The 25,062-nt window shown below is 49.5% G+C and overlaps 5 protein-coding genes across 14 annotated transcripts in view; 2 read left to right on the top strand and 3 right to left on the bottom strand.

Moving 5' to 3' along the window:
- Tln1 (talin 1) overlaps positions 1 to 1,589 on the bottom strand; it is a 33,181-nt gene extending 31,592 nt beyond the window's left edge. For 4 of the 5 annotated variants that reach the window (XM_047524557.1, XM_047524556.1, XM_047524558.1 and 1 more), the window contains exon 1: positions 1,277 to 1,589. The gene's annotated coding sequence lies outside the window, so the exon portion shown is untranslated. The remainder of the gene's footprint in view (positions 1 to 1,276) is intronic. The other variant, XM_047524560.1, reaches the window with a different exon arrangement.
- On the top strand, positions 1,560 to 5,773 carry Creb3 (cAMP responsive element binding protein 3). Of its 4 annotated transcripts, none has more exons than XM_047524565.1 (10): positions 1,564 to 1,880; positions 1,971 to 2,135; positions 2,217 to 2,364; positions 2,440 to 2,507; positions 2,630 to 2,719; positions 3,988 to 4,094; positions 4,185 to 4,253; positions 4,831 to 4,915; positions 5,005 to 5,089; positions 5,174 to 5,773. In XM_047524565.1, exons 2-10 carry the CDS (start codon positions 1,971 to 1,973, stop codon positions 5,506 to 5,508), a joined length of 1,152 nt encoding a protein of 383 aa, XP_047380521.1. In that variant the 5' UTR covers positions 1,564 to 1,880; the 3' UTR covers positions 5,509 to 5,773. The 4 variants fall into 4 exon arrangements, with proteins under 4 accessions (XP_047380520.1, XP_047380521.1, XP_047380522.1 ...); XM_047524566.1 differs by having other exon boundaries at positions 1,565 to 1,880; positions 1,971 to 2,108; positions 2,205 to 2,364; XM_047524567.1 differs by having other exon boundaries at positions 1,576 to 1,880; positions 1,971 to 2,108.
- Positions 4,654 to 17,056, bottom strand: Gba2 (glucosylceramidase beta 2). Of its 2 annotated transcripts, none has more exons than XM_047524563.1 (17): positions 16,454 to 16,504; positions 13,029 to 13,120; positions 12,704 to 12,819; positions 10,148 to 10,388; positions 9,622 to 9,861; positions 9,291 to 9,393; positions 8,972 to 9,125; positions 8,755 to 8,880; positions 8,397 to 8,569; positions 8,057 to 8,161; positions 7,740 to 7,847; positions 7,485 to 7,636; positions 7,267 to 7,373; positions 6,964 to 7,106; positions 6,770 to 6,885; positions 6,483 to 6,674; positions 4,654 to 6,195 (listed from the first exon to the last, which is right to left on the bottom strand). In XM_047524563.1, the coding sequence occupies exons 2-17, from the start codon at positions 13,029 to 13,031 to the stop codon at positions 5,917 to 5,919; spliced, it is 2,358 nt and encodes a 785-aa protein (XP_047380519.1). In that variant the 5' UTR covers positions 13,032 to 13,120; positions 16,454 to 16,504; the 3' UTR covers positions 4,654 to 5,916. The 2 variants fall into 2 exon arrangements, with proteins under 2 accessions (XP_047380519.1, XP_047380517.1); XM_047524561.1 differs by having other exon boundaries at positions 4,684 to 6,195; positions 10,148 to 10,366; positions 16,454 to 17,056.
- A 75-nt stretch (positions 17,057 to 17,131) lies between these two features.
- Positions 17,132 to 24,593, top strand: Rgp1 (RGP1 homolog, RAB6A GEF complex partner 1). 2 transcript variants are annotated; one of them, XM_047524569.1, is made up of 9 exons: positions 17,132 to 17,554; positions 17,914 to 18,048; positions 18,421 to 18,557; positions 18,825 to 18,908; positions 19,008 to 19,157; positions 19,428 to 19,574; positions 19,784 to 19,911; positions 20,098 to 20,287; positions 20,786 to 24,593. In XM_047524569.1, the coding sequence occupies exons 2-9, from the start codon at positions 17,933 to 17,935 to the stop codon at positions 21,007 to 21,009; spliced, it is 1,176 nt and encodes a 391-aa protein (XP_047380525.1). In that variant the 5' UTR covers positions 17,132 to 17,554; positions 17,914 to 17,932; the 3' UTR covers positions 21,010 to 24,593. The 2 variants fall into 2 exon arrangements, with proteins under 2 accessions (XP_047380525.1, XP_047380524.1); XM_047524568.1 differs by having other exon boundaries at positions 17,136 to 17,541.
- Msmp (microseminoprotein, prostate associated) lies at positions 21,212 to 22,802 on the bottom strand. Its single transcript, XM_047524570.1, has 3 exons — positions 22,359 to 22,802; positions 22,023 to 22,131; positions 21,212 to 21,536 (listed from the first exon to the last, which is right to left on the bottom strand). The coding sequence occupies exons 1-3, from the start codon at positions 22,486 to 22,488 to the stop codon at positions 21,356 to 21,358; spliced, it is 420 nt and encodes a 139-aa protein (XP_047380526.1). The 5' UTR covers positions 22,489 to 22,802; the 3' UTR covers positions 21,212 to 21,355.
- Positions 24,594 to 25,062: the final 469 nt, after the last annotated feature.

The raw sequence follows: 25,062 nt of genomic DNA, 5'->3' as shown, positions 1-25,062 counted from the left end.
GTGATGAGAGTTGGAGAGGGATGCTTAATACCTAGGGAATGAGAGAAAGGGGAGGCAGTGTGGCTCAACTGGCAATAGCATTTCCTTGTCTGCGTACCCCTCAGTCACCTGTCTCCTCTTCCCTAGGCAGTCCCCCCATCTACCACTAGGCCTTGTAACATCTCCTGGATCCCTGTTTATTTTCTACATCCCTTCCTGTAAACAGCATAGTCAGGAATCCCTGCCCTCCAACTGTGGTGACCACAGTAAGAGCCTTGGGCATAGGGAGTAAAGTAAAAAAGCTGGAATCCCAGATGCCTCTGAGTCTAGCTAAAGCCCAGAACCCTGGTCTGAAATTAGTTTATCATCTCTCTGCGTGAAAGAAGTCCCTGTGACTACACAGGAATAAGGGACCGCTACACACACACACACACACACAAACCATCTACTTACTACAAACTTTTAAAATTTTACCTGCTCAAGGTCAAGGACCCTGGTCTCAACCACAGTCCCAAAGTTGTCTCTAATTCCTAACATTAACTCTGACCCTAATTTGTTTCCTGATTCCCAGTACTGGCTTTGACATTCATCCCTTTCCTAGCAGATACCCACACTGATCTAATTTTTACCTTTAGCACCCACTCTCCTGATTATAACCTTGAATGTTGAGCCCTAAACCTAAAACTCATTTGGAATTTGGTTACTAAATCCCATTTTCAGTTTGTCCTTAATACTGACCATGACACCGTCTTTAATCCCTAAAACGGACTTCTAATCTAATTCCTGTTGTTGACCCTTAACCCGACCCTGCATTCTGACTTACAGTAGCCATTTCATAAAACAAAATAATGACCTTAATCTAAACCTCACCTACACAAAACGGACCTGACTCAGGAATAACTGAAATTTTAGCCTTGCTTTATAACTTTGAAAGTGACCCTTGACTCCTAAAGTCAACCCCAACTAAACCCAAACTCACCCAAAGCTTTCCTACCAAATACCCGCTATCAGCTAACACCAAAGCCCATCCCCGCCCTGCGCCTCACTGCCACCCATACCTCACCCTCCCCAAAACCTAGACCAGGAGGGGGGACTGCTCCCAGGAAGGGCCTGCCTCCCGCAAGCCGGCCTACTTAACTCCGAGCCCTAGCTGAGACACACTGGACCTGACCTCTCCCACTGAACCCGAAACACCATACACAGGACAGTCGGGGGCCCCGCCCGTCCGCCCGCCCGCCTCCCGGGCCCGGCCCCGCGGCCCCACCCCAAGGCTCCGGCTCGGCCCGGTCCGGCCTACCTGTGCTGCCCGGCTCTGTGCCCCACCCGCCGGCCCGCTAGCCCTCTCGTAGTCCGGGTCGCTGTCGGGCTTCGGCCTCGCCCTCCCTTCGACACTCTCCGCCACTTCCGTCCCGGGAACGTCCCCCACCCGCGGGCGGCGCCCTGGGCCCGCGCTCTATGGTTGCGGGGACTGCAGGAAGCTGCTCTGGCCCCAGCTCTCGATGCTCGGGAGCCCGCCGAAGACAGGCGGCCCCTCCCCGGCAGGAAGCAAGGGTGCGGCGCTACCGAAGAAAACACCCGAACTACGCCCGAGTTCCCTTTTAGACTCTAACTCTTCCTTTTTCTAGCCTGGGGCGAAGGCGGGGCCGGATCCCTGGAATCCCCGCCCCCAGGGTGTGAAGAAGCTGCGGGGACGTCCCCATCATTTGCATAGCCCCCGGGACGTGGCGCGGCTCGGAGGCCACTTCCGAGTTGTAGAGAACTCCAAGTCCCAATAGGCCATGGGGCTGGATGCGTCACTTCTGTTGTGTTGGAGGCTGAGGAGAATTGAAGCTGGGAGGCGGCTCTGGCTTGAGAGAGGCGGCTAGCCCCCAGCGGGGCAGCCCAGCGGACCGACCAGCTAGGTGGGGGAGACGGCCGGAGGTTCTGCCTGGAATCCGGGTGGAGCCGCGTGGAGGGGTGAACCCTTGGGTTTCCTCCTATCTTTTCCGTAGATGTCCCAAATGGAGCTGGCTTTGTCTCCTGGTGACCAGGACCTGCTGGGCTTCCTGCTAGAGGAAAGCGGAGATTTGGGGGCTGCGCCGGACGAAGCTGTGGAGGCTCAGCTGGACTGGGAGCTGCCGCGCTCCGAGGTGGATACAGGTTCTGAGTGGATACAGGTTCGGGATGGGATGTCTGTGAGGCCGGGAGCCGGAATGGAGATCAATCAAGGCCTATTAACTTGTTAGGACTCTGTGCAGGTACTGAGCGACTGGGAGGTAGAGGATTTACTGAGCTCCCTGCTGAGTCCTCCACCATCCTTGGACGTTCTTGGCTCCTCCGACTCCAGCCCTGTCCACCACGATCACACCTACTCCCTTCCACAGGAATATGTCTCTATCGATCTAGGTGAGTCTGAAATAAACAGTTTCAGGAGAGGAGAGGGTCATGGGCCTGATAATTCCTGCTATCCTTTTTTTGTAGATAGTGGGAGCTGTGGAGAGGAGGCGGCCCAGATGACTCCACTGCATGTGGAAGAGCCGACTGAGCAGGTACTTGACTTGATTTTCAAGACGATTATTCCCACATTGCAAGGGGGGGGGGAGTGATCAGGATTCCCTTTTCCCTTCTGATATCCACCTACAATTCTTCTGCCCACTTCCCATAACCCCAGGAGATTTCTAGGCTGATACTGACAGAGGAGGAGAAAAGGCTATTGGAGAAGGAGGGGCTTACTCTGCCTGTGACACTTCCTCTCACTAAGGTAAGGCTTCCATTCGTGAAGCAAAGACTGGAGGCAAATTCCCAAGCAGGCAAATTCTGTGACAAAGTTAGCAAATCTGTTGCTAGTAGGAAACTGGGGCAGGTCCTGATTTTGGTGTTCTTTTTAAAAAGAAAAAAATAAATTCAAACTTATCAGTGCAGCATTAGTATAGAGCCTTGGAAAGATCTGTACAAGTGAAGGGCCCTCACAGATTTATTGACTTTACAGTAATTCACTTCTTGCTCAATGGTGTTTGAATTGAACAAATTGGGACCAAGCAATATAACAAGAATAAGTATAAAATCCCGAGTTTTAAGTTTCAAGCAATGAATGGTAACTTCACAGGCACAGTATTATGATACTGAGGAAATCAATGTTCACTGGCAGAAAGGTTAAGGGGATTTTGATTTGTGAAAAGTATGAGTCAGCAGTATGACTTCGCTAGCAGAAAGTACATTGAATTTGGAAACTATCAATAGAGATGTTGCTCCTACAAGGGCAGTGACTGTCTTTCTCTCCTTTATACTGGAGCACATCTTTTTTTTTTTTTTTTTTTTTTGGTGCTGGGGATTGAACCCAGGACCTTGTGCTTTTGAGGCAAGCACTCTATTTCCAGCCCCTGGAGCACATCTTAGTGTTCAGTTTTGAGCCCATGTCTTTGATGCATATTGAGGATGTAGTCCATCCTAAGATGATTTAAAAATTTTGTCCACTTTTTTCCTTTTTAAATTTAGGCAATGTTAAAGTGCCCTAAAATAGCTAAATAGGGTTTGTTCTATTTGGCCCCAGAGAGTCTAGGTAAATCTGATGGATAGAAATCATAAGAAGCTGGGCATGGTGGTGCACTCCTTTAATCCCAGTGACTTTGGAGGCTGAGGCAGGAAGACCACAATTTTGAGGCCAGCCTCAGCAATTTAGCGAGATCCTATCTCAAAATAAAAAGAACTGGAGATGTATATAGTTCAGTGGTAAAGTGCTCCTGGGTTCTATCCCCAGTACTGCCCTCCCCACACCCCCAAAAAAAGAGAAAAATTCTAAGAAAGCAGATGTTGGTTCAGGATAAACAGTTTTAAATAAATAAAATTTGTTAAAAATGGCCTGCCTTATGAGAGTTTTAACACCTGGTCCTTAGCATTCAGACAGAAGCAGAATGTCTATTGGTCAGTTAGCTGTAGAAAAGATTCCTACACTGGGAAGATTGAACTTGGTTGCCTTCCAATTCTTCGATCCAATATTCCTTTGATATCCCTTATCCCATCTTCTCTCAGATGGAAGAACAAGTTCTGAAACGAGTACGGAGGAAGATTCGAAACAAGAGGTCTGCTCAAGAGAGCCGCAGGAAGAAGAAGGTGTATGTGGGGGGTTTAGAGAACAGGTATGAAAGGGAGAATAGAATAGTTGTAAGTAATGTTAAAGTTTTGAGGGGAGGATACAGGCCATGTTCCATATCCCTTTTTTCTCCCAGGGTCTTAAAATACACAGCCCAGAATCTGGAGCTACAGAACAAAGTACAACTTCTGGAGGAACAGAATTTGTAAGCAACCTTTCAGATCATCTCCCCCAAACCCTCCACTTAATGTTGCCTCTTCCCTGCTACCCTGCACTTGATTTCTAATGGGGCAGCTCCCCAAATGCATGGTCTGGTGGTTGGCCTTTACTGGGTCTGTGATTACAAGAAGTTCTGAGTAATGGGGAAGTAAGATAAAGACCTCATGGGCAGTAGTATCTGAGTGCAGTTAGGATTGTGGCAAGGGATGGATGGAGAAAGCATTCTAGGCAGAGAGAACCCAATAGTCAGGTTTGGCTGGACCCGTAACACAGGCACTTTGGGCCAGAAGGTGGAGAATACAGAGTGCCTGGTGAAGATTATGTATACTGCTGATCAGGCACTGAAGAACTATTCAAAGTATTAGTTTCAGTTAGGGCAGTGTTTTGTTTGTTTTAATAAGGGATTCAGGGTATTTTGTTCATAGAGATAAATCATTTGCAAAAATAGGACAAAAAATGAGACAGGATTCAGGGCACAGAGGGAGGAGGTGGCCATAACAGGAGGTTTTCACTGTGGCAGGGTGCCAGCAAAGAGTGCTCACTACAGTACCCTCTTCTCCTAGGTCCCTTCTAGATCAGCTGAGGAAACTCCAGGCCATGGTGATTGAGATATCAAACAAAACCACCAGCAGCAGCACCTGTGTCCTGGTGAGGATGGTGTTGGGAGGAGGGATTCCTCAGGGTTGGACACAGGATTACATTTCAGATCGCTTTATCCCCTTTTTTCTGTGCTCTAGGTCCTACTATTCTCCTTCTGCCTCCTCCTTGTGCCTGCCATGTACTCCTCGGACACAAGGGGGAGCCTGCCGGCTGAGCACATTGGTAAGAGGATTAAGGATACCTTTCAGGCTTGGAGGGGCCTAGGCTCCTTCTGTGTTGTTTCCTAACAGGTCTTTGTGTTCTCAGTGTTCCGCCAGCTTCGTGCCCTCCCCATTGAGGACCAGCATCAGCTGGAACTGCCTGCACTGCAGTCAGATGTACCAAAGGACAGCACAAACCAGTTACTGGACAGCTCAGAACATATGCTCCAGGCCTCTGGCAACTCTTCCTGCCTGCAGTATCGCATGCCTCCGGCTCCTCAGGAAGAGCCTCCTCTGCAGTGGCCACTCCCCAACTTGTTCTCAGAGCCCCTCTGCTCAGGTCCCACTCTTCCCTTGCAGGCAAATCTCACAGAAAATGGGGGATGGCTCCCTACCCACAGCCCATCACCTGTCATCTTGCAGGACAGATACTCAGGTTAAATGTGAGAATATAGGGTGTCTCAGCGAAAGCCCACCTCTGCCCCTGTGTCTGTCCAAACGGAATGGGAGAGGGTTGACGTTCACTCCTGTGCCCTGTTAGGATGCCTAAGGGCTCAAGCACACCACACTTACTGGCTTTGTGGGTCTTTTATTTGTACCCATGTGTGTATTATCCCATGAATGGATCTGGGGAAATCAGCTGACCTCCTCAAACATTTCATGCAGTGAGAGAAGGGGTAAGGAAATAAATAAGTGATTCTGATGCCTGGTTCGCCCTCAGCCCCTCTTTACTGGCACAGCTGGGTGGGGGAAAGGGAGAGGCATGATTGTCCTGGTGGCTCAGGGCTGCAGGTTTGGGGGAAGGAGCAACAACCAGGCCAGAGGCTGGGCTCCCACAGTTCAGAGGGCTCACTCTGGGCTTAGGTTTGTCAAGGCTTCCTTTGGTCCACATTTAAGCCCTGTTCTTAGTCCTGTGCCCTGTTCAACTATTGGCCTGGAAGCCTTTTTGTGTTGCTGCTGTTGCAGGGCCAGCTGCATGGCCCAGATGCTCAGTGGCCGCATGTAGGCCAGTGAGCGGAATACCCGCTGCTGGCAATATGCTTCTGGGGTCTGGAAAGCCAGGCCCAGGCGTTCCCACACAGTACGGTAGCAGCCTTCAGCTGTCTGGAAGCCCTCCCAAGTCAGGCCCTGTAGGGAGAGATGGAAGTTATACATATAATTTGGTACCCCCAACATTACCACTTTAGGGGACAGATGGAGACAAGTAAAGTCTCTGCTCTCAGGGACCACCCAGCTAACAGGGGAGATAAACTTAAACCACAGGCAAAAACCTAGAGGCAGGGGGTGGAATGCATGCCGAGGAAAAGGGGGAGGCCTTATGAACAGATGATTGGGTTATGCCTTGAAGTCTGGTGGCTTATCAAGTTTTCTAGGCTATAGTACAGATGGTAGAGATGGGGAAGGGAGTGCGTTACCTCTTGGATCATGGTCGCTGCTAGCCCATAGACCACACCCACCCAGACTTCATCAGACTGCACACTGGATCTATCAGGGACACCATGGGGCTGCATCCCATTTACTGCCCCCATGGCCCCTCCTGCAAAAGCCTGGACGTTGAGCTCAAAGATGGTTTGGAGAGCACGAACCACATGTGGGGTAGGAAATACCTGGAGGGACAAGGGCAAAGGCAGGGACATGGTCTCATACTGGCTTCCCATCTTTGGGGAAAATCCATCTTTCTTTCTTCCTTTTAGTATCTCACCTCAGTGTCTCCTTCTCCTAGGCCACAGGCCCTCAGGAACCACTGTCCAGCACACTGATCAGACATGACACTACGAGATTGAGGCTGGGAGCTGCTATCATAGTTGTAATAACGGCCTGGAGTAGAGGAAGGGTAAAATAAATGTCCTGGGCCCCTACAGCTGCCTTAAGACTCCTTAGGTTGCCTCAACTCACCATTCCATAGCAGTCTCTCATAGGCTTCTTGGCCTCTGCTGAGGATGGAAGAAAACTTATCCTGGACGTCTTGTGCCCCACATAAAAGAGCCATCTGGACCATCACAGCCACAGCTGCCAGCCACAGCCCTCCACAGTAAGCACTGATCAGGCACAGGGGTTTGGGGGGTCAGACTGGCAACTCAAGTCACTCTCATGTAATCTAACAGTCATTTGTTCTTAAGCCCTCCCCATCCCTTGGTGCCCGATTCCCCAAATCAGGCCAGGCCTCCTGCAAAGTCCTACCCACCCCCTGCCCCCAACCTGGGGCCTGTGGTGACCCATCCATCGTAAGTCTGGTCTGCATAGCCTCCATTCTCAATGAGTCCATCATGGTCCTTGTCAAACTTCATTTCAGACTCCATCACAGCCTACAGAAAGATGAAGAAATGGAAGACCTAGGTACTAAGGAAAGACAATAGCTGGGCTCCCCAGATGCTGGTCATGCCAGACACACTGGCCACTGCACATGCATCCCTTACTAGACACACAGGCCACATGTCCTTCAAGAAGCCTTGGTCACCCGTCAGGTAATAGTCCCGATAAACCTGTAGCACAAACTTCAGGTTCAGGTCCTTCCAGTCAGCAGTATCATGGATCAAATATGCATTGACCCGGAGCCACGGCTCATCATCTGTGAGAGGGAAGAGGACCTGGTTCATTTGCATTGGTGGACAGAGTGAAGAGTACAAAAAGTTGAAGGAGGGAAGCTGACCTTGGGGTGGAGGGATTTTTACCTGGGTCTCCGATATCATGGGGGATGACGTTCTTCCTCTTCACAGGTGCCATTACCCCACTCATCAGGTATCGTCGCCGTGTCAGGTCCTCCCTGAGAGTTGCCAGAGCTGGAGGAGCAGACACACAAGTGGGTGGGAAAAAGCAGGGAATGGGCAGGCTTGGGATGGGCACAGAGCTATGTATGCCACCCCAGAGGGGAAATGAGCAGGATGCAGATATGTCTGAAGGAAAGGGGAAGAAGAGATAATCTGAAGGACCACAAAATGATCAGGGATATGGGGAGTCAAGAGGGAAGAAACACGAAAGTTATCCTCACCCATGTCATACTGTAGACTGAGCTCAAGTTTGGGCCAGAGCATGACGAGGGCAAAGGAGGCATAAAAATGAACATCATATGTATTGTACATGCGATACTCCTGGCCTAGAGGAATGAGGGAAGACACTGTTGCCAGAATTCCTGCTTTCCCTTCATCGTTCCCTTCCCAGATTGTCTTCCAAAGCTGGAGGAAGGCATTGTCATCAGTTCATGGTCACCACTGACCCCCTCAACCCACCAATATTCTGGACAGGTAAAAACATCATCTGGCTTTGTGATAGGGCACTAATTAACCCCAGGGGTATGGCCTGCCAAACCCCAGCCAACCAGCAGCCCATACCCTCAAGATAGCCAAATCGACCATAGTCCTGCAGAATGGGGTGGAGCTGAGACATGCTCCCTCCCAGCTCTTCTGGTAGGGAGTTCTCAGGAACTTCCAGCCATACTGTGCCTCCATCAGCCAAGAAGTATAGTTCATTGAACAGTGCAGATTTGTACCAGGCAGGCAAGGATCTGGGAAGTCAGAAGGAGGCAATGGTTTCATGAGTGTGGACCTCCAAGGATAGAAAGGATTCTGGGGGGTCAGCATAGTGGAAATACCAAATGAATCCCAGCAAATTTGGTGGGTAGCCAGTGAATCAGAGTCCCATTTGGAGGGCAGTGGCCATAAAAAAGGTAAGGGAAGGCTCCACTGGCACCTGTCATTTAATACCGGGCTCTGCCAAGCTGAGATCCTATCTTCCCAGTCTGTATATCGGCACAGTGCATAGTGGCTCAGGGCAGGTGCTGCATCACCATCTCGGCCAAAGAATCTTGTGTACCGCCTAGGGTAGAAAGAAACAGAAGGGATGAGAACATCTGCTCCAGGTCAGAGCCCCAGAGTCTTGGATCACTAAACCCTTTTGGTCCCCACACCTGTAGTGGACTTGGCCCTTAGCTCCAAACATGATCCTGGGCATGTCCCAAGCCAGTGAAAACTCCAGGCGGCACTGTCCTCGAGGTGGCAGCTTGCTGGAAACACATACAGCCCCAGCGATGCCTTCTCCTTTCTGTGTGGGGGTGCTTTGGCCTGAGAAGCACAAGACAAATCAGTAAAGGTACCCCCTCCAACACCAGGGCTGGGGTCCCTAACATGAGAACAAGGCCTGTTCATTATCAGGTCTCCCACCCCTAGTCCTAAGACAGGTATAATCTTTCTTCCCAACACCTCCCAGTCAGACCCGCCCCCCATCACCAGCGGGGGAGTCCAGCTGTCCATCCTGAAGTAGGTCCTGCCACACCTGCTGCCCAGTGTTGTCAGGGTCAAAGGCTGTGATGTGGGTTACCGTGGTATCTGCCTGTTAAAGGGCCAAAAACTCTGTGAGGACAAGTTCCATAAGTATGCTGGATTCTGACTAACTGTCCAGCTCCTCTTACATACTCTTGCCTCCAAGTTCCAGAGGCTGAAGGGCTTTGATGAGGGTAGGACTTAGGGGCTGATGAAATGAAGATCATAATGGAGTAGAGGTGGGTCTAGAATCAGGTTAAGGGTAGAGACTAAGGTAAAGGGCAGGCTCTTCCATTACCGTGAGTCGTGCAGCCACAGCCATGGTGTAAGGATTTGGAAGGGTTGGATGATGCAGCAGAAGTCCCTGAACAGTCTCCCCGTCTTGCTCCAGACAGAAGGGCTCATTCCACAAACCCCCTGGGGCATCATCTCCACCCCCTAGTCCATTCCGCATGGAGAACATAATGGACACATCCACAGCTTCATCTCCTTCATTTTCCACATCCCATACAAAGACTCCTACAGGTAGGCTGCTGTCCTAGGGGCAAAAATTGGACTCAGATGGTCTCAGTGTAGCCCCTTCTGGTCTTACTCCCCAGTATTATTCCCAGGCAGGAAGGACCTGTCTCAAATATTCCCAATGTACTCTTGTCTTCCATTTGCATCTCCCCATATTCCCTGGCAGTCTGCCTACCAGAGTACATAGAAGACAAGGTATGTGATGTTTATGGCTCCAACCCCTCCCTTTCATAGGGCATGGAATTTTCAGCAGAGGTGGATCTAGGGGAGGGAGAGCAATGGAGGAAACAGAAGGGAAGCCTCACCTGGTAGTCATGGGGCAAGATGGGTGTGATCTGACGGCAGGTGAGGGTGACATTCTGGCCAGGAAGCTGATAGACAGTCCAGGCTCGGGGATAGAGGGCGTGGTAGAAAGCAAAGTACCCACACAATCCCCAGTTCCAGCTGCGCAGGACACTTGGGCGCTCCAGGGACAGAACTTGCTGGTATACAGTTCGCCCCTCCCGACGCAAGCACACTGTGAACTTGATCAAGAGGGCAGATAGGCTGGAACAGGGCAACCCATAGGCAGCACACACTAGTATTCCTCCCCTTGGAGCAGTTCCTTCCCTCCCAGAGCCTGGGTCCTCACAGCTACAACAACAGCCTCAGGTCATCCCCCAGGCCTTCCCCCAAGCTCAGTGAACCACCAAGTCCTGCTGCCTCCCCTACTATCTAGCTCCCAGGTTTCCTCTCCTTTTTCAACTACTCTGGTCTCCCGTCCTAATCTAGGCCTACACTGTTTTTGCTGCTTCTTATCTGGGTAGCAGAGTGATCTTTCTTACACACAAATCAAGATATGTCAGTCCCTACTTCTAATGATTCAGTGACTCCCATGGTGTCAGGCTAAAGTCTAAATTCTTTTTTTTCCCCCTCAGTACTAGGATTGAACTTAGGGGTGCTCTAGTACTGAGCTATATCCCCAGCTCTTTTATTTTTTTAATTTTAAGATAGTGTCTCACTAAGTTGCCCAGGCTGGGCTGCAACTTGGAATTTTCCTACCTTAGGCTCCCAATGAACCTGGTTGAAGTCTAAATTCTCTTATCTGGCTTTCAAAGTCCTTCTTGATCTGGTCTTTACCTCTTCAAACACCTACATTCTGATTACATAAAATACTCCCTGTTCCTGAGTATACTGCATTTCCTCCTCCATGCCTCTGCTCATGCTCATTCTCTATCTAGTGAGAACCGCTGACTGTTCAAGGATTAGGTCAGATGCATCTTCTCTTCCTCCAACAGTGAGTCATTCCATGTGTCCCCCTACTCCTCTGTTCTAGTATTTTTGTATTATGCCATAATGTATTTGTTTGTCATTCTATTTCCCTGATTGCCCTATGTATTCTTTTGAGATTAGGGACCCTTTCTAGTTCACTGATGTGGCCCTCTGCTGAGCTGGCAGGTGTGTGAAGAGAATGAGCAAGTCTATAGCATACGAAGTTCCTTTTTCTTGGTATACTATCTGTCCTTCTCGCCTTGGCACTCATAGTCTCCCATTTTCTCTAAATTCTATTATCCCAACAAAAATTTAAGCTTCCAGGGCTGAGGATATAGCTTGGTGGTATAGTGCTTGCCTATGTGTAAAGCCCTGGGTTCAATCCCCAGCACCCCACACACACTTTCTCTTTCTCTCTCTCTCTCTCTCTCTCTCTCTCTCACTCACTCACTCACACACACCTGGAGAGTAGGAGTTATAAGAAATTAATAGCTCTTCTCTTGGTTCAAACTATACCTGATATTTTTACTGTATAGAAAATAATTTTTCATGTTGTTGGAATAGGACATAATGGTTAACACCACAGGCATTTTATCATAGAGCGAACTGGTTCTAAATTCCATTCTTTCCTTTTACCAACCATGTGACTTTGGATGTATTTTTACCAGCCCTCTCTGGCTCTTAGTTTCCCCAACTGTAAAATGAGTATGATAATGGTATTTACTTTGTAGAATTGTCTTTAATATTAAATATATAAGAAGTCCAGCACAATGCCTAGACATATTAAACATATGATAATTACTTTAAATGTACAATCATGATTCCAGAAGACATTCCCTTGGGATACCTAAGGGATGAGGCAGAGGGGGATCTTGGGACATTGGGTGGGGCCAGTAAACTTGAATTAAGAAAGACACTCATCAATGGGACTAAGATCTGTCAGTCATTTCTCCTTTGAAGATGAGCTGAAAGCTGGAGGAATTCCTCAAACAGGGAAGAAGAAATTGGTAGATAACTAAAAAGGGAGGCCATTAGAAACATATGATGAAAGGCAGGCCACATACCTCTGGCAACTTAAGACCCAGAGGCAATGTAGAAGCAGAAGAGGAAAGGAAGTTTCAGAAAAGGAAAGAAGGCTAGGGAGGGGTTTTGGGGGCCCTAGCCAGAGAGACCTGTAATTCACACCTGTGATTCACACAAAGAAGTTGATCTTCGGCTGAAGGTTGCACTATGCATCTTTTTTTCTCCATGACTTTGGAGACTTGGTTTTAATTTTCCTTTCTAGTCCTACCAAATATTCTTTCAGCCAGGTTCAGTGAGCTAGGAATTCTCTGTACTCCTTGTAGCAGGTACTGGCTCAGGTAGTAGAATTGGGACAGCAAGGTAGGTAGGAGGTATTTAAAAGAGAAATGCTAAGGCTGTTTACTTGTTCAAGAAACGTGCTGTGCATGTCTTACTCCCACTGTACATCCTAGAGAGGACTGGGCACACAAAAAGGATCTTGAAAGTCCTTCTTGGATTGAATCCTATCTACATTTAACTGCCACACCTCCACACTAGCCAAGAGGCCCTTCTTTGCCCAAGCTTTTCCTCTACCTCCTGGCTCTTACTTGGTCAGCAATGACTGTCTGGTGCTGGTACATTCCAGGGTTAAGCTGCCAACGACAGAATTGGCCTCTCCAGCCACGGGTGATAGTGCCTCCCCCAATGCCACCCAAGGGACAACCTAAAGAGAGAATCATGATGGTTAGTGGGGTAAGGGGAGAGGAAAACAAGTGCCTTTCGCATTTTCAAGACTACAAACATCACTTCCTCTAAAAACCTAGGGAATGGGGCAGTGCAGTTTGCATCAACTGGAAGCCTCTTTCCCTAACTCTGTAGTAGACCTGAAGGCTAAAACCTTTCTGAGCAGGACAGAAGTGGGGTGAGGCTCACCATAGATCTGTCTCAGGGGTACACAGTTGAACATGTCAATGAAAGGTGTCTTCTTCTCTACCTGGGTCTTCCGGTACCACCACTTCAAGTACCTAAGGAGCAAGAGGTAGTGAGTACAGGAGTGGATGGTCAATTCCTCACCGGCTGTAGTCACTTGTCTCTCTCAACATCCAGCAGTACCTCCCATTAAATGTACCAAGGCATCATCACCCTGGCTTCCAAGCCTTTCCTCGTCTTGCTTACTCTACAGTTCAAGGCCCCTTCATTTTCCCAGTTGCCCCAGCCATTGGTGTAGGGCTGCCTTTGTTTCTCTTCTTTATTCTCTGCAGAAGGGGCTTTGTGATCTTTCCTCTCCAATTCTACTACTAACTAACCCTTTCAACACCTCAGACAAAAGGTCAGTTATACTTCCCTATCCACCCACTCCCTACCTCCCAGGCTGCCAAGATAACTTTCTTCTTTTAAAAATAATTATTTTTCTTTTTGATTATGAAAAGTGAAAATTTGGAGAATACACTAGGGAGAAAGAGAAAAATATCTCACCTAAAGAAAACCAGTATTTACATTTCTAGCCATTTCCTTGCCTTTCTTTTTGAGTTCAGCATTTACACTGTAAGCTTTCAGATTTTGCTCTTTCATAATATCCCAGTAAAGTCTTCTAAAATTCCAAACATTTTCCTGGTCTTTATATCCAGCAGGCAAATGATTGGGGCTATCTCCAATAGATAAATCATTCTATTTTCAAGGCAAAGAAAGCCCCAGCCTGACTTCTATTCTTATTTCTTACAAATTCTTAATCAGGAGCATGCCCTGAATAAGCATGCCCTGCCCTGCCAGACTCTTTCCCACTTCCACCCTCCTCTCCAACCCCACAATTTTATACCCAATGTTCCAGTGACACCACCTATAACCAAGTAATTAGGTAAGTAAACCCTAAAGTCTGTTTCCTCCATCCATAAAATGGGGATACCTCCTGCCTGAACTATTTCATGGAGTGAATGAAATATCAAATGACATAAAAGATAAGAAAGCCATAAAGTGGAATACCTGTGACAAGTATGCTTATTATTTGCATGTATGCTATCTTAATTCCTAATCAGACACTACCTTGTTATTTCAATGTTCCCCATGTGAGTCTGACAAATTTTTTTTTTTTTTTGCGGTGCTGGGGATTGAACCCAGGGCCTTGTGCTTGCGAGGCAGGCACTCTACCAACTGAGCTATATCCCCAGCCCACCTGACAAATTTTTAAGTTTCTTGGGGAAAGGAATAGTGACAAAGACTAATTGAATGTTACCCTCAGCTCTAAGCACAGGGCAGGGCACATGGTCTGCAGTCCATAAATAGTTGCTAAATTTACAAATGAATGTACAAACAATAGGACACAAGGGCAAAGGAAGACAGACTTGAGCTAGGGGAGGAGAATGTGATTAAGGACTAGGGACTGTATATTGTGGAGGTGGAGAGATCAGCTCACAGGATAAAGGATGAGATGTGGGGAAGCAGAAGGTCTTCTTTGGTAGCTTAGAGGAAACTAGACTTTGACACTAGAGACCAGAAGGGATTGGTGGAAAGAAGGTGGGTGCAGCTGGGATTAGGACGGCCAGGGCAAAGAAATGCAAGATATGAAGATAAGCAGAACAAAGGACTATTTGGCATAGAACAAGCACTTGATAAATATTTATTGAATGAATGGATTCTGGCTGAAGGGAGAGTCATCAAAATTGAGCTCATGCCAAGCACAGGCCCGAGAACTCCATCTTGCTATAGCTTCTAATCAGAGTACCTCTAATTGGGCTCCCTCTTAGGAGCATTCTCACTCCCCTAATTTAGCAGCTGGCCTTCTCCATAATTTCTGCCTTAACTCAAGAATTTTCATTCCAATTCTTCCTTGTCTCATTGCTGCTTTCTTCTCAATGAAGACCATTCTCTCATTCTAAAAGCTCCTCCAATGGGAGAGCTAGGGTCCAGCGGACTGAGAACAACTTCAGGCCTCTGTGACTCAGCTCATAAGGGGCTAGGATGCCCACATCTTTTTTACCTCATGGTCCCCAACACATGCAACCCACTGTACTTGTTTCAGTTCCCCAGAGCCCACTTTGACCCAAAGGATTTCAGGGTCAAAGTTGGACTGGGTCAGTTTCAGAAGTAGCCTGGTGGGATGATTCTTCTCTGGTACAGGCCACTGCAGGCACTAACAAAGAAGCCAGATGTCTAGGCAGCACCAGGTCCTTCCTACTGCCCAGCATTGGGTTTAGGTAAGTGGCCTTCCTACCACAACCCACAACACTGTCTAGGGAAGTGAAGGATCACCTGCTTTAGAAGTTATTAGGACTCAGTTTCCCAACATTTATGCCTCCCTCCCCAGCTCTGTGTTTACTGTGTGAGACTGACTCAGGATGACCTCAGAGTGATGCTTTCTGTCCTCACATCCACCTGTTCCTGTTAACAGGTATGGTTCCTCATCATACGTCTTTGAACTCAGTGGGGACCCTGAGGGTTTCTACAGCCCAGGATAAGCTCTGTGGGTGTTTGTAACCTTGAAGTGGGGAAGAAGTCAGGGCACTCTCTGGAAGACTATTACCAAGACCTCTGGGGACATCCATAGCAGCGCCTCTCTAGTCAGAAGGCATCTTTGAGGGGCTGGGGATGTAGTTGAGTGGTAGGGCACTTGTATGCAATCTACCACTGAGTTGTATCCTCAGCCCACTACTCCCCACACCCCAACTTCTGAGACAGGGTTTCAGTATGTTGCTCAAGCTGGCCCTGAACTCCTGGGCTCAAGAAATCCTCCTGCTTCCACCTCTCAAGTAGCTTGGACTACAAGTGCATACCACTGTGCCTAGCTCCTTCTTGTCTTTGCTTTTTCTATCAAGAGCTGTACGATATAATAGAGAATAGAATGAGCTTTTCATTCCCTCTCCTTGGGGTTAACAGGCATGCTCTCACCTAGTCACTGGAGCTAAACCTTGAGGGAAAAAACCCAGATGAGTGTTGGAACTGTAATACTACGCTTAAAGAGGGTACAGAGAATGCTCCAGCTACTCAGAGGAATCTGGGGTTGAAAACTTCCCCCTTCCAAATAAAACATTGTGTCAGTGCCACAGCAATCCTACCATTCTCTCCTACTTTTCCACAGTCTAGCTAATCCCAAAGGAGTCTTTGGGAAAGAGGGAGTAAATGAGAGAGGGCCTAAATGGGACAGGCAGACAGCAGGGCCAAAAGTTCCTACCTTTTCCTGCTGAAAGGACAAGATACTGGGACGAAGATGGTTGCAAAGAGATGAGACTTGATCTCACCTTCCAAAATCACAGGTCTAAGATATTCTGGGACAGGGGTCACTTGCATTTCCACCCTTTCCCACTTCTGACAGAAGTCTTAAAATGGAACAAAATAAGGCATTCTAGACAATAGGCTCTACTCACCTCAAGCCCATGCCCAAATGTTTTACCAGGTTGCTTAGGGAGATGTTGTTAGCTTGAAAGGGTTTCCTCTTCTCTGCAAACTCGTGCGCCAGGCAGATGCGCCAGCCAAAAGGAGGCACCTGGTAGCCCCTAGCTTTCCCTTCATAGGACGCCATCAGCTGCCCAGAGTCCTCCGGATTGCAGTAGCCTGGTTCATTTTGGCGTCGACAGTCCTCAGGGCTCTCGAAGTCTATAACCTGCACAGCCTCAGCGCTCCCAATTGCTTCAGGGTGATAAAGCTGGGGATCCCCTTTGGCACTGCTGATCTGCTCCGAGGCTGGGACGCTGGTTTCCATGTTCCCTGGATCCTGGGTGCCCACAACCTCGATGGCCCCGGTCCCGAGACCTCTGACACAAAGTAGGTCGCAAGCCAAATCCAGACGCGGGCGCAGGTAGTGGTTAGGTGCCGTCGGGGAGGACAGGGCGCTGGGGAAAGTTGGGGTGAGCTGGTGGCTTGGTAGAAGCGGGGAGCTCTCGTTGCAGCGGTGGCGGCGACAGCGGTAAAGCTGCCTCGGACTTCCCTTCGGTCGTGTCTCTAGGTCCTGGGCGGGAAGGGTCGGGCCTCGCCTTCATTGGGTCGCGGTGATTAGCTCGCCGGGCCGAAGGCCGACAGGGCCCGCGGAGAGGGGCGGAGCCGTGGGACCTGCCCGCAAAGCACCGCCCCGGGACCAGCCCGCACGACTCCGCCCCGGGGCCGGCCCGGGAGCTCACGGCGGCCTCGGCCCCGCCCCCGGGCCGCGGCACCAGGACCCCCAGGGTTGAGCGCGGGTCCGGCCCTCGGGGGTCCGGGGCAGCGCCCGCGCCCAGGTGCCAGCCCGTGGGAAGGTGACCCACGGCGCCCGGAGGACCCGAGCTCCTTCCGGTCGGGAAACCGGGTGCTTCCGGCCGGAAGGGGCTCCCAGAGCCGAGCGGGGGAGATCTGAAAGGAAGTCCCGCCTCTGCCGCGCCACCTACGCCGCGGACGCCGCCGCGTACCTGGCCGGGTCCCGCAGGGGCCCGGGGAGATGAGGGCCTCGGTGTCCTGAGACCGCGGGTTTCGACCGTTCGAGGTGACAGAAGGAGGTGGTCTTGGGCTGGGACAAGGAGCCTTGAGGGAAGTGGGGTGCGAAGGCCAGCCTGTGATGGGGGGCACTAAGCTAGTGCTCAGGGGAGTGAGGGTCTGGGGCCCAGAACGACGCCTTCCCCCTAGTCTGTACAGGGTCAGCAACTCCGCGACCCTTCTATTCTCCTGCCAGCTCCTCAAATCCTGGCGTTTCCCTCTGGTACCGAGGTGTTCACCGCCAATCCTCTGAGGCTTGTAAGGAAAAGCCCCATCTCTTGGCTTCTGGGATTCAGTTCCAGACATACCCCTAGGTTCTGCTTCAGATACCCCTCCCTCCCTGTCATGGTACTGACCTCGGATCCCCCGTGTTTCCTTCTAGATCTGAATCCAGAGCTGCCATGATTGAAGTGGTAGCTGAGTTGAGCCGGGGTCCTGTATTTCTGGCGGGGGAGGCACTAGAGTGTGTGGTAACCGTCACCAATCCCCTACCCCCTACAGCTACTTCTGCATCCAGGTGAGAATGCTCCTGCCGAAGGTGGTGGCCTTTCTCAGATGAAGCCTGGTAGCTCTGGTGCTGTGCCAGAGCTCAGATTGTCCAGTAGCTGTACCACCACTTTCTTGCTCATTGTGCTCTCATTGTAGGAAAGGGCTATTTAACAAAAGATTTGAATGACATAGCCCTCTCCTCCTCCCTTCCCTAGCCCTCCCCATTCCCCTTTGTACCCACAGTATACTTTAGTGTAATGGATTTAGTGATCAGGATTTCCTCATCACTAGGACAGCCTTCTAACCTTTTTGTTCTCATCAGACAATGTGGTAGGGAGTTTGGGAAAGTATTTATGAGGTCAGGAACTACCCTCTGATGCTCCTTTTCCTCTTCCCACAGTGAGGCTCTGGCTTGGGCCAGTGCCCAGATCCACTGCCAGTTCCATGCCAGTGAGAGTCGAGTAGCACTGCCTCCCCCTGACTCTAGTCAGCCAGATGTCCAGCCTGACAGCCAGACTGTCTTTCTGCCACACCGAGGTTAGAGATGGAGCGTATGCCTTAGGGGAGAGGGGAGGGTTTGGAGTCATTGTCGCCCAGTATGAAGGTGTCAAGTTGTTCTTGTGTGTTATATTCTGTGTCACACTGGGGATTTAGGGGAAGGTAGCTAGTGCTTTGGGGGGTGTAAGATTCTGTTCCCATATCACAACAGGAAAAGAGTTGGCAGCATTTCACTGCCTTTCTACTAGCCTTGTCTGATATTGGACAATGGAGTCATTAAACTGCAGTCTTTCTTGACTTTTATAGGTGAGAGAGGTCAGTGTATTCTTTCTACTCCACCAAAAATTCTATTTTGTGACCTGAGGCTAGACCCTGGAGAGTCCAAATCATGTGAGTGACTGTCCCCAGCCCTGAATTGCCTTCTAAGTCTCCTGGAGGGAGGACTCCTCTGGCTGCCTCTAGCTGCCCTGACTACTGCTTCCCAACCAGACTCCTACAGTGAAGTGCTGCCCATAGAGGGACCACCCTCCTTTCGGGGTCAGTCGGTCAAGTACGTCTACAAACTGACTATTGGCTGCCAGCGTGTCAACTCACCCATCACTTTACTTAGGGTCCCTTTGAGGGTTCTTGTACTGACTGGTAAGTAAGGGTGCCTGGAGGGAAGGGCTGGAGTAGAGAATTGCCAGAGCAAAAATAATCTAAGAGGGTTTGCAGTGGGGCTGCAGGGAAGCTTTCTAAGAGATGATGCTAGGGAGTTGTGAGGGAGGGAGGGTTCTGGAGACCAGGTCAAGATGTTGACCTCATCCAGGGCTCTTCTTACTTGTAGTTCTCTCAGGTTGGAGTCTAAGCTCAAATCTCTATTTCATCTGTTCCCTCCCAGCATTACCTGTACACTTTTTCTCTTTCTAGGCCTTCAAGATGTTCGGTTTCCCCAGGATGAGGCTGTTGCCCCATCTAGTCCATTCTTAGAGGAGGATGAAGGTGGCAAGAAGGACTCATGGCTTGCTGAACTGGCTGGGGAGCGCCTCATGGCTGCCACATCCTGCCGTAGCCTCCGTGAGAATCCTTTCAGACTTGTCCCACCCTATTCTTTCCTGCAAACTATTCCTGTGTCAGAGACAGTCTCCTAACCACCACATGCTTTTGTGGATCTACTGATTATCTCACCCGGATTATAAAGATAAGTCCCACTTTTGGCCTCTGGAACCCAGTCCTAGACATCCCCCAGTGTAGACTCTAGGCTTACAGTGTCTCATTCTCTCCAGATCTATACAATATCAGTGACGGTCGAGGGAAAGTTGGGACATTTGGCATCTTCAAATCTGTCTACAGACTTGGCGAGGACGTGGTGGGAACCTTAAACTTAGGGGAAGGAACTGTAGCTTGTTTGCAGGTAAGAAGGGAGAGGAGCTTCTGGGGTGCTGGGCCTGAAGGACTATGGTAGATGAAGGCCCTCCACAGAGAGGGGTAGTATGTAGAAGTGGATAGTGGGGTCACCCTTTGGTAATAAAGCTACCCTCTCACTTATAGTCTGCATTTACAAATACCTGCTTGCACGTACCTTTTTTCTTGCTCCCAGTTTTCAGTAAGCTTACAGACCGAGGAGCGTGTACAGCCTGAGTACCAGCGACGCCGGGGGACAGGGGGTGCTCCCTCTGTGTCCCATGTGACTCATGCCCGGCACCAGGAGTCCTGCTTACATACCACCAGAACCAGCTTCTCTCTCCCCATCCCTCTCAGCTCTACCCCTGGCTTCTGTACTGCCATTGGTGAGACCCTGACCAATATTGGAGAGGGGAGAAGGGAGAATAAAATGCCATGTTAGGTTGAGTATAATGGGTCTTGATTGCTAACATATTCCCCCATATTCCCGTGTTCATCCTGTGACCCTTAATATTTTCTCAGAGCTTCAACCTCTACCCATTTGTAGAGGCACCAACTCCTAAACTTTTTAGCAACTGTGTAGAACTCCTTCCCCACCCCTCCCTACTGGGCTTCTGTGGTGCACTGATCTCTAATTCCTCAGCACATTTACTTCAAGGTATGTAGTCCTTGACTGTCTCACTCTTGGGTTGTTAGGTAGTTGACACTGCTCTCTTTAACAAATTTCTTCAAAAAATGCCCTTGATCATAGCTCCCTGTGACTCTTCTCTTCCTGAATACAGTTTTGTTTTGTATTGTTTTTCATTCACTAACCACATCCTGTTGTTGGCTTTATCTCATGCTGGCTTCTAATGCCCCTACCTCTTATCTTTTTTTTCCCATAGTGTCCCTGAAGTGGCGATTGCATTTTGAATTTGTAACATCCCGAGAACCAGGATTGGTACTCTTGCCCCCTGTGGAACAACCTGAACCTGCCACCTGGACAGGTCCTGAGCAAGTGCCCGTAGACACCTTCAGCTGGGACCTCCCCATCAAGGTGCTGCCTACAAGCCCCACCTTGGCCTCATATGCTGCTCCAGGCCCCAGCACCAGCACCATAACCATCTGAAACTGGCCCATCTGCCCACCATGACACTAATTTCTTCAAGATTCTGAGAATTTAGCATGTGGACTCTAGTTGGAATCCACTTTTTCCACCTGGAACCAAATGGCATAGACAGTGTGAAACAGGCTGGGCTGGGAGTGTAGCCCAGTGGTAGAGCATTTGTCTAGCATGTGTAAGGCCCTGGGTTCAATCCCAGCACTGGGGGGGAAAAAAAGAGAGAGAGAGAGAGAGGGGCAGACTTTCAGCTGTAGCATTAATTTATTTATTCAGAATAAATTGGCAGCTGCTAGTGGTTTCCCTGGAAGTGGCAACAGCAGTGAGCAGTCTGCAGACAGGTGATCAGTTGAGTTTAGCTGGAGTGAGGAGCAGGAGCCCCAGGAACAGGGGTGTTAGCTGAGCCCCACTCTAGGTCAGGTCCTCCCCCTTTACAGGGCAGCCGAGGGTCAGATTTTTGCACCAGGGAGAACTGGCAGGTTCCTGCCTCTTGATGTACCTCACACTCAGCGGGGAAGTCGATGGGGTGCTGAGACCTAGGGATGGGGAAAGAGCTCACAGTGAAAGCCCACCTTCACGGTCCCCCCATTCTTTCTTACTGCTTCTGTCTTCCCCTATCCTCCTTTAGTGTTCCCTAGTCCTTCTACCTAAGCTCTCCCCTACCATACAAGAACTTTTTGGTTACGTAGCAGGAGTATTTTCTTTTCTTTCTTTCTTTTTTTTTTTTTTTTTTTGTGGTACTGGGGATCGAACTCAGGGTCTTGTGCTTGCAAGGCAAGCACTCTACCAGCTGAGCTATCTCCCCAGCCCAGCAGGAGTATTTTCTTTCTAGATCCGCTTCCTCCTCCCTCGCTTTGTGGCTTGAAGCTTTATCTTTCTCATTTTCCTAAGTACCTTCAGCTCTGACCAGTCTCATACTGCTCTTCTATTTATTCTTACCTCGCGGCAATCTAGTCACTGCCTGGCCATCCCTCAGTCATTCACATCAGAGGCATTCCCTCTGGCCATTCTTGGTTACTCACGTGTCACAGCAGCCCACACCGACAGGATGCAGGCAGGTGCAATGGAAACAGTCCTTTCGGAGCCAAGACTCACCCAAGGTGAAATATTTCCCCTCATAGTGACAGGGGGCTAGGGAAAAATGAGAAATGTTAGTAGGTATGGGAGTGGTGGGTAGCACTCGGTCTCTTCTCGTCTGAGGTTGGAGAGTCCGTGAGCCCCATATTTAATCTTTCTTTTCTGTTTCACAGCTGAAAGGAATCTAAGTATTTTGATTTAGGATCATCTCTACAGCCCTCATCATCACCCCCAAACCTGTTCCTTATTCTTTGCTTTACTCATGTCTCATCCCACTTTACCTTGAGCTTGGAAGTAACACTTGCTGTGGACTCCTGGGTGCTGCAAGAGTAGAGACATCACCAAGCAGATGATCCCCCAGCCTCCCAGGATCCCCTTGGTCTGTCCAGCCCAGAGCAGCCTCAGGGCCATTCTTGCAGCACAGCTCTCTTGGACCCTTCTTGGCCTCTTCTGTTCAGGATACTTGTCCTCTTGGCTTTGCTTTGCTTCGCTCCTTGAGTCTTAGTTTTTCTCTTTTTCCCTGGACTCCTTTCTCACACCATCTCCTTGCCCTCTGCTCTCCAGGCTGGGATGTTTATAAAGTGAGGACCCTGGTCCCCTGCTGAGTAGAGCTGGAAAGGCTGTAACTCTGTTTCCTGAGGTGAGGGCATGAAAACAAGAGGTCCAGCTTTAACAAGCTGTGAGAGCTGATTCATGCCCCAGCACAGCTAGAGGGAGGGAGGTGGCCGTGGAAGGGGCACTGGACTGGGCAGTTCCCCAAGCAAGGAGGTGGGAGGGGTGAGGGCCCCAGGTGGTCCCCAGATCTCCTCCCTGAACTGGAGAGAGGAAACATTCCACCTTCCCCCACCCCACCCTCCACTACCACCACCAGGAGTGTGTGTGCTGGGATCCTTGCCTGAACCGGAGGGAGGCATTTCCTGGGGATGGCTAATCCTGTGCCTTCGCCAAACCAAGGAGCTGCAGCAGGGTGCAACAGCCAGAGACTCCAGGAGAGCAAACAGGCACCTGGAGTGGAGAGCCTGTTTCCTTCAGATCTTGGGGCAGGTTTTCTTTGATGCATTCAAGAAACAGGGCTGCCCCTTAGAGATGGCAGGGGTGAGGGGTGTTTTCTTTCCCCAGGCATCCCAGAGATGAACTATCCATTTTTTATCACCCTCAAACATAAAGCAGCTGCAAAATTGCCTCATGTCTGGGGATACTTCTGTCCCCCTTTCAAACAGGAGTATCTTCTGTAAGCACCCTAAACTTGAATCACCTGTTTTACAGGGATGCCCCATCTTTCTTCAGGTTGGAATGAGGCTTCAGGAATTTATCCTTTTGTACCTCCTTTGAGTGTCCAGCAGGTTCCAAAGGACTCTGATGGGTGACTGAAAGTACAGGTTGTAGAGACAGGCTACTGGGATTCAGATCCTGACTCCACTTACTAGCTATGTGACTTTGGGCAAGTTCCTTCATCTCTCTCTCAGCCTATTTCCTCATCTATAAGTCCGGGATAGTAACACCACATCATAGAGTTGTTATGCAGTCGTGTAGGGAATGCTCTTAGCACTGTCTCTGGCACATAGCTACTGTTTTGGTACTAAAGCTCACAGACAAAATGGGTGACATTCTTGTTTCTGAATGACATTGAGCATCTCTGTGCATAGCTGAGGGTGTCTGTTGAGGACTGCTCTCATGGCCAACTTCTGTCCCTTTCATACTCATGCTCCATGGCATCCCTATACCTCCTTCTAAAATATGCATCCAGGAATATTTTGATTTTGGTCCTAGTATTGAATTCCAAATGTCTGGTTGAAATACAATGTTGCTGATAAACCTGCTTTTTCTTCCTCTGAGTACTCTCATATCTACCCTCAGAAGAGGTATCCTTTTTCATTTCTTTCCAGCTAACTTTGGGGCTCCTGCTTTGTTTTATTAGCATTTGATCCATTTCTTCCCATCCCCACTCATGTGGCCGCTCAATTTCGCCCTTCTGCCCACTTTAATCTTAGCCTTTGGGTACTAAAGGCCCTGGTCAAACTGATTTCTTTGACTTTTCCACACTTTGAAGGCCCATGTTCCAGCTATTCCCCTCCCACTCATGGGGCTGATCACTGCCATTTTTTTCTTTCCTGTCTTTCTCTTCTCTCTCTCTTTTTTTTTTTTTTTTTTTTTTTTTACCATTTTCCCTTCTAAATCTCCCATTTACTTCAAGACTTACTCTGTCACCTATAGATAGAACTACTTCTGGCAAACTTTTCCAGAGGACCACTCTGTCACCTCTTCATTCAGAAATGACTTTCAGTGTACTTCAAACTGCTAGCAGTCCTCTTCCAAGATACTCTTTCCCCAGGGAAGTGCCAAGCAAAGAAAGGAAAACTCGAAATTGCAGCAGGGTGCCCTGAGGTAGGCTGGTGTGGGGGATACCATGGCCTTGGACAGCTCACTAGGTTGGACCGAATTAGAAGCCCTATCTGGCACAAAGGCCCAGAAATCTTGTCAGTGGTCAGTATCTTTGCTTCTGTCTTTTTTTTTTTTTTTTTTTTTTTTTTTTTTTTTTGGTGGGTGTGGGGCTGTCCAGCCAACATCCAGGAAGCTGAGCCATAGACTACCTTCTGCAACCTGGGGCCAACTGAATAGGGGGCGGACGTGAGTGGGGAGCTAGAGAGCATGGAGGTGGTGGTGGTGACGCTGGAAGATGAAGGGGCCCACTGGTCATTGGTGTGTGAGGTTATGGGGGGACAGTGAGGGTTAGTTGCCTGGAATGGACATGCAGTCAGTATGTAGGGGCAGGAATGGGGGCTTTTGGAAAGAGCTTGGTGAGCTAGGATTCCTCTCCCAGAAGTTAAGGGGGTCATGTACGCATTCCTATTAGTGTGTCCATGTGTAGGGGGTGTCAGTGTTTGGGGTCCAGCCCTCTTGAGTCCCAGGGGAACGGCCGTTTGGGGCATAGTGGTGGGGGGCATGGTGGTTGGCGCGCACTGTCAGCGCAGGGACAAGGAAAAC

Source organism: Sciurus carolinensis, chromosome 14 (genome assembly GCF_902686445.1).
Source record: "Sciurus carolinensis chromosome 14, mSciCar1.2, whole genome shotgun sequence".
NCBI lineage: Eukaryota > Metazoa > Chordata > Mammalia > Rodentia > Sciuridae > Sciurus > Sciurus carolinensis.
Note: the sequence above shows the minus strand (reverse complement) of the source record. Positions and strands in the feature narration are given on the sequence as shown.